Source organism: Mus pahari, chromosome 3 (genome assembly GCF_900095145.1).
Source record: "Mus pahari chromosome 3, PAHARI_EIJ_v1.1, whole genome shotgun sequence".
Lineage (NCBI taxonomy): Eukaryota > Metazoa > Chordata > Mammalia > Rodentia > Muridae > Mus > Mus pahari.
In genome coordinates, this window is record NC_034592.1 from 59,391,835 (window position 1) to 59,399,657 (window position 7,823).

The 7,823-nt window shown below is 40.9% G+C and overlaps 1 protein-coding gene across 2 annotated transcripts in view; it reads left to right on the forward strand.

Moving 5' to 3' along the window:
• The window catches only part of Scrn3 (secernin 3), a 24,309-nt gene extending 16,690 nt beyond the window's left edge, over positions 1–7,619 (forward strand). For both annotated transcript variants that reach the window (XM_021193015.2, XM_029536708.1), the window contains exons 6-8: positions 1,255–1,417; positions 2,492–2,666; positions 6,993–7,619. In XM_021193015.2, the coding sequence (XP_021048674.1) occupies positions 1,255–1,417; positions 2,492–2,666; positions 6,993–7,163 (509 nt within the window). In that variant the 3' untranslated portion in view covers positions 7,164–7,619. The remainder of the gene's footprint in view (positions 1–1,254; positions 1,418–2,491; positions 2,667–6,992) is intronic.
• Positions 7,620–7,823: the final 204 nt, after the last annotated feature.

The following is a 7,823-nucleotide window of genomic DNA, read 5'->3' on the forward strand; positions in this document are numbered from 1 at the left end:
AGGAAGGAAGGAAGGAAGGAAGGAAGGAAGGAAGGAAGGAAGGAAGGAAGGAAGGAGTGTGTGGGATGTGGGCTGGTGGTAGAACACCTGCCAGCATGACCCCCTGCTGTATTCCTTATACCAGTAGAGAGAGGAGTGAAAAAAGAAGGGAAGGGAGACAGAAGTGGGGTGGGATGGTTCCAGATAGAAGCAGGGTATGCAGGACTAGGTAAAGAGCAAGAGAAGCAGGAAGTGCAATGAAAAGAATACTTAATGTTCTGTGGCCACAGAGGCAGTGCTCATAATCAGGTATGCATGGATACTGTGTGGTCATGTGACTACAGTTCCCATAGTTGAGTGTCAGATCTGTAAGGAGAATAAGGCAGGCCTACGGAGGGACTACACCTCTGGCCTCGCCCCTACCTCCCACCCCCAGAGGTCGACTTGTGACAGCTTTGCTAAGATGCCCTTGAGTGAATGGCGGTCTAGGTTAATTATACAAAATCTGCCTTTTCTTCTGCTAAGCTCAGCCTTAGACTTTTCTCCATCTCAAGATTGACAGATTGTCTCCTAGTCCTCCACCGTTTCTCGCAGGCATGTTTCCTAAAATGCTTTTTATGTGGTAGCGCTCTTCTGAATCACAGCTCCCTGGAGACTGAGGGAGTAGTTATGCATGCTTTTGAGTCACCGTGTGGGTGCTGGGACCCAAACCTGGGTCCTCTGGAAGAGCAACAGAGGGGACTGAAGAGATGGTTCAGAGGTTTCAGAGCACTGGCAGCTCTTCCAGAGGACCTGAGTTCAATTCCCACCAACCACATGGTGGCTCACAACCATCTGTAATGGGATCTGGCGCCCTCTTCTGGTGTGTGGGCATATATGTAGGCAGAACACTGTGTACATAATAACTGACTAACTAACTAACTAAATAGTTTAAAAAATAAAGAGTAACAGGTGCTCTTAACCGCTGAGCTATCTCTCCAGCTTCCTAAACAGGTTCCTTAGCTTCCTTCATCATCATGTCCTCCACACTGGCTTTTATTTTACTGATAGACTTGGTGAGACAGTAGCTTACATGACTAATATGCTATTTGACTTTGTGTCTGATACAAATGCTGAGCAGGAACACAGGTCGGTAATGAAATACACTTCACCGTTTGCCCTCCCCATCTTGTGACTGGAGACACCAGTATGCATCACTGTATCTTATTAATAGAGAGAAAAGCCTATGCTTGTCAAATATATGTTACTCGATGGGTTTTTAAATCGTTTCCTCAGGAAACATAACGTTTGAAACGATGATGGAAATTCTTCGAGACAGACCCAGTGGCATCAACATGAAGGGAGAATTCCTGACCACGGCAAGCATGGTTTCTGTTTTACCTCAGGATCCCAGCCTTCCTTGCATTCACCTCTTTACGGGGACTCCGCACCCTGAGAGGTAAAGTCTCCCAACGCTGTAACCAGTGAGAGATCACGGGCTGGGGTACAATCATTAGTATGTGCGTGATTTTGTCAGTACGATTTTTATAAGCAATTACTACGTCTTTTTAAAAGTTTTATTTATTATTTTAAATTGCGCATGCACGTGACATGAATGTGCAGAGACCAGAGGTATTGGTTTACCTGGAGCTGGATTTACAGGGGGGTGTGCACTGCCCAAGGTAGGGGCTGGGAACTGAGCGCAAGTCTTCTTTCTGTAAGAGCACCACCGAGTCATCTCGCAGTCCTCGGTGTGAGGCTCTATTACATAGATCAGGCCGTAACTTTTAATGTAGTGTCTGTTTGGATTCTAGATTTCTCTCTGTGTGTAACTGTTTTCATTTTTATGAGACAAAAAGGCTCATGGGTGCTTATGTGTGGTTATCCCTTTCCCCACAAGCATATTTAACGTTGTCAAGAAAAGAAGTAGGTCACGTTTCTTACTGATTTCAGACTTTATAACATTCAGTGATAATAACAGTGACCAGCTTAAGTGATATTCTATCAGATATACTCATGTACCCTATTTAGAAAACATACTTGCACACTTTAAAATATTATCAGTCTAGTTAAGTGTCTTTAGGGTTTCCTTAACATGTCTTGATTTAAGTCATTAGTATCTCTTATATGGTTGAATGTATGTTACATTAGGAACAATTTTATCTTTATTCTTCTACAGCATTACAGTTTTTCATGTTATTAACATGGTGCTGATTTTTTACGTTAATTCATAACACTGTCTGTGACACTTGGGATTGCTTTTACCCTGGCAAATGACTAACTTTTCATTTTCTGATATTCTGGCCAGTGCTGGGCCAACTGGTGGGTCTTTGGAAATACAGAGGTAAGTAAAGCATTGTCTGCTTGCCTAAATGACAAGGGAGAGGGGCCTGAGAGTAACTAATGTGGCAGGAACCAGTCACAATACAAGCATCACTGTTAGACACCTCAACTAGAGGGAATCTACAAAGACAAAATAATTCATCTTTTTAATATTTTGACATGCAAATTCAACAAAGTCCCTTTCTTCTAGGTCTGTTTTTAAGCCTTTCATATTTGTACCACACATTTCACCACTGTTGGATACAAAATCACCAACATTTGAACTTGAAAGGCCAGTGGCAAAGAAGCCATATGTCAAGCCTGACAGAAGACACCTACTCTACCAAAAACATCAACAGGCCTTGGAAATGATAAGTAACAATAAGGTATGGTTAGGTTATAGTATTTATTATATCATTAAGAACAGTTTAAGATGCAATTCAGTTCATGTTTTGAATTTTGGAGTGCTAGCTTTCTTTTTGTCCTTCATGTAAAAAATAGGATTAGAAATAGTTATTCTCAGACTGATGGGGCAATGAAGAGCATGAAGCCAGTGTAGTAGAACACACCTTCTTTAATCCCAGCACTTGGGAGGTAGAGGCAGGTGGATCTCTGAGTTCAAGGACAGCCTGGTCTATGGAGTGAGTTCTAGGATAGCCAGGGCTACACAGAAAAAGCCTTTCTCGAAAAACCAGGAAAAAAAAAAAAGAGTATGTATGTGGGCAGCATACCTTTAGTCTTAGCACTTGGGAGGCAGAAGCAGGTAGATCTCTGTGTATTGGAGGCCAGCCTGGTCTACAGAGAGAGACCCTGTCTTGAAAAACAAAAACAAGAGTATGTATGTTGACTCCTAGAAAAATTTAGAATTCTGGACATAGTAACAATAGGTAACAATCACTGAACACTTATATATAGTTTCGTATGTCTCATTTCATCTTTATAGCCATTTTATGAGGAAGGTGTTAATATTATTATTTTATTATTCTGATAAAGATTCTGAGGCCCGGGGAAGTTGCCTAATTTGCTCAGTAAACATTCCACACCAAATACTACAAAGTCTCTGAAGGGCACAATATCTGGTCTTTTTATATAATGTCCCCAATCCCACAGCCCCACATTAGAATTACAGTGATTCAAGGGGCCAGAAGTCAGGGAGAGCATGCTTAGCTGGCATATCTAAGTCCCCAGACCCAAAGTCCTGTCAACAAGCAGACACAACTAGAAAAAGCAATCCGCTTCTGTAGACTTGAAATAAGGAGCTGAGGTTTTCTTGTTTGGCGTATAGTTCTGAGACAGAGCCTCACTGTATACTCCTGACTAGCCCAGAATTTGCAGTGTAGACAAGGATGGCCTTGAACTCACAGGCATCCATCCACCTGCCTCTGCCTCATGAGTGCTGAGATTAAAGGTGTGTGCTACCATGCCTAGCTAGGTTTCTGGTTTGTTTTAATTGTTGTTACTATAAGAATAATAGACCCTCATTATTTTAAAACTTGAAGCAATTTTAAAAAGCAATATATCACTTGAAATAGCATCTCCAGAAATAGACATGAATTTATTTTGTGGAACAGATTTATAGATAATTTTCTTTCTTTCTTTTTTTTTTTTTTTTTTTTTTTTTTTTTTGGGTTTTTCGAGACAGGGTTTCTCTGTATAGCCCTGGCTGTCCTGGAACTCACTTTGTAAACCAAGCTGGCCTCAAATTCAGAAGTCCATCTGCCTCTGCCTTCTGAGTGCTGGGATTAAAGGTGTGCGCCACCACCGCCCAGCTATAGATAATTTTTTTAAAAAGATCTATTTATTTATTTAATGTATATGAGTATACTGTTACTCTCTTCAGGCACACAAGAGGGTATCAGGACTTATTACAAATAGTTGTGGCCACCATGTGGGTGCTGGGATTGAACTCAGGACCTTAGGAAGAGCACCCAGTGCTCTTAACCACTGAGCCATCTCTCCAAACCCCAGAAGATAATTTTATAATATCATACCTCTTCACTTCTCCCTAACGTTTCCCCCAACTATAGAGATAGGAAAGCAAGCAAACAAACAAACAAATACCCCACAGATAAAAGGAAATGGGAGAGCTGTGTAAGGGAGGCACCGAGTCACTCTACAAAGAGACCAGCCATCTTGTGTGCTTCTTCCCTCTCCCTGCCACCTGTTGACTGTCCTTCCCACCACTGTCCCCAGCCCTCTTTGCACTTTCTGAGACAAACGCTCATTAAGTTGCCCAGACTGGTCTTGAAGTTAATCTATAACTCAGGCAGCACTTGAATTTATGATCCTCCTGCCCCAGCAGCTGAGATTCTAGGCCCTCTGGTCTTTGGTGCTTTTATTTGTTCTCCTTGGCAATACTTGCAGGAGCCCCTGTCTGTGCCTTGCTCCACCCCACACACCCTTCATTGCTTATGACAGTACTCAAGGGTTCATAGCCTTTGCCCCATAAACTGCTCCACGGAGATAGGGTTTATGGCAGTATCAAATATTTGGTAAACTAAATTGAATTGATTTAAAAGCGATTACTGGTTTAGACTCTAATGAACATTATGGATTGACATACTAAAGTAATGGAAGATAGAATTTGAAGGAAGTGTCACAGATCTGGGGTCTACTTCCGCCTCTCTCAATAACTACTGTGCTTTAAGGAGAATCACTTCTATGATAGTTTTTTGTTGTTGTTGTTTTGTTTTTCAAGACAGGGTTTCTCTGTATAGCCCTGGCTGTCCTGGAACTCACTTTGTAGACCAGGTTGGCCTTGAACTCAGAAATCTGCCTACCTCTGCCTCCCAAGTGCTGGGATTAAAGGCGTGAGCCACCACCACCCAGCATCTATGATAGTTTTAATTTACATCTCTTGGTTACTAATATGGCTGGAAATCTATACGTACTGTCATATTTTCTCCTCAGTGACTTAGCTATTTTGTTTTTCCCTAGCTTATTTCTCAATTGATTTTGAGTCTGTCTTTTGTTTTTCCTCGAGATATAAATGAATACCAACACACACACACACACACACACACACATTTATATATTTAAAGACAGGTTCTTGCTATGTTGCTCAAGTTGTACTCTCACTCTTGAGTTTAAGTGGTCCCCATGCCTCAGCTTCCAGCTAAGACTACCGTTGGATTCCACCATTCCAGCTTATGTCACTTTTTTCTGATGTCACTGACATTAAACAGTATGTCAAAAATTTTTATTTAGTCAGTTGTATTTGTTGTTTTCTTCCCCCTCCCTTTCTCCTTCTTGCTTCAGCCCCCATATGAGCCACCATATGGTTGCTGGGATTTGAACTCATGACCTCCGGAAGAACAGTCAGTGCTCTTAACTGCTGCCATCTCATCAGCCCCTATTTGTTGTTTCCTTGAGGCATCTTGATTTCATTCTTCAAAATACTTGCCTTACCTTTTAATAAATAATTTTTCTATTGGTTATATATGGTTTTTAAGTGTGTATGTATGTAAATATAAATATGTGGGGGCAATGTATATGCCACAGTGTGTGTGTGTGTGTGTGTGTGTGTGTGTGTGTGTGTGTGTGTGTGTGTGAGTTAGAGGACAGTTTTCAGGGGTTGGTTCTCTCCTTTGATCATGTAGGTCCTGGGGATAGAGCTCAGGTCATCAGACTTGGTAGCAAGCACCTTTACCCACTGAGCCACATGGTGGCTCACAACCACCCTTAATAAGATCTAGACTCCCTCTTCTGGTGTGTCTGAAGACAGCTACAGTGTACTCATATACGTAAAATAAATAATTCTTTTTAAAAAAAATGTTGATAATAACTTTTCAACTATTAAAAATTACTCCTTTTTACGTTGGAAACATAGCTTCAGAGGTAGAACCTTTGCCTAGCATGTTCAAGGGTCCTGGGTTCAATCCCCAGCAGCACACACAGGAAAAATGCTTCTTTCTCTGAGTCCTGGACACACCCCCACTTCCCGGAAACAAGAAAAAAAGTCTTTATTGCTTTTCCTCTTGAGCATGACCTTTTTGTTTCCTTTGTGTGAAGGGCATTCATTTATTTACTGTCTTGGTTACCTATAAGCTGTTTTCTCAGTGCTAGGCGTTGAGCGCAGGGCCTAAGCATGCTGGGTAAACAGTCTGCTTCTGAGATGGACTCCAGGCCCATCCCTGATAGAGCTGGCTTTAAGTATACAAGCTCTGAATCGACAAAGGCATCTCAGTCTTGATTTTCTGCACACTTCTTCACACCCGAAGTAAAATTTCAGTTGTCGTGTTCTAAGCTTCCTGTTCATTGGTACCATGTGATTGTTCTTGTATTTTCAGCTAAAATAACTATTTTGGTATTTCTGCATTAACTGAATCTAGAGAAATGATTTTTTTTCTCAAAGAAAACTATTCCTTTTATTTTGTTTTATTTATCTCTTTTTCATTCCTTTTGTATCTACAGAATAGAAAAGTAGGGCTGGTGAGATGGCTTAGCAGGTAAGAGCACTGACTGCTCTTCCGAAGGTCCTGAATTCAAATCCCACAACCACATGGTGGCTCACAACCACCCATAATAAGATCTGGACTCCCTCTTCTGGTGTGTCTGAAGACAGCTACAGTGTACTTATATATAATAATAAATAAATCTTAAAAAAAAAAGGAAAGTAACTAAACCAATAGAAACTAGATGAACAAACCTTGCCAGTGGATTGGATTTTGTTAGATTCATATATTCATATTGACTTTTATTATTTTTATTAGGAAAAAGGCAAAACAATATTGGACAAGATGAGGAAGCTGGAAAAAGCAGTGTCTGAAGAGATAGACTCAATCCTCCAGAGCGGACATCTCGACATGGAGAAAACTGTTAATCTTTTTCCTCAATATGTGAAAGATGAAATTAAAATTTATCAGTCAAATATTAGTTCTTAATGATCATTTAAGTGGTCAAAAATCTTCCTCACTGCCCTGGTAATGATACAGAGCTACTCTAAGGAGATCTGATTACTTCCTCATAGTATTAGGTAGTGTTTTGACTGATAAACCACAGTAATTAATTAGTATTTGGTTGCATATAGCATGAAACATAAACATGACGCATGGGCTATGCTCTCGGTATGTATTATTAAGAAAGCTCAAGGCTTTCTTTTCCTTAAGCAGTGGAGAGTATGTCAAGTACATTTTTTGTGCTTTAGGCAAATAGTAACCAGCTTCAACAAGGCAGATGTCTAGATTTATGCTGTTTGACATTGCCACACAGTCTGCAGAAGTCCTTTCGTTAAATTCGGAAGTGACCTCTGTCAAGATTTGGCTGAGCAAGGCTGGGTGTGATGGCACACGCCTTTAATCCCAGCACTTGGGAAGGCAGAGGCAGGCGGATTTCTGAGTTCGAGGCCAGCCTGGTCTATAGAGTGAGTTCCAGGACAGCCAGGGCTACACAGAGAAACCCTGTCTTGAAAAAAAAAAAACAAAAACCAAACAACAACAACAACAAAAAAGATTTGGCTGAGCAGCAAGCAAACTTGTGGCTCTAATTGTTTGGCCTTTTCTCTCCCTCATCCCCTCAGAAGCTATTTTATTAGTCTTTTTGTT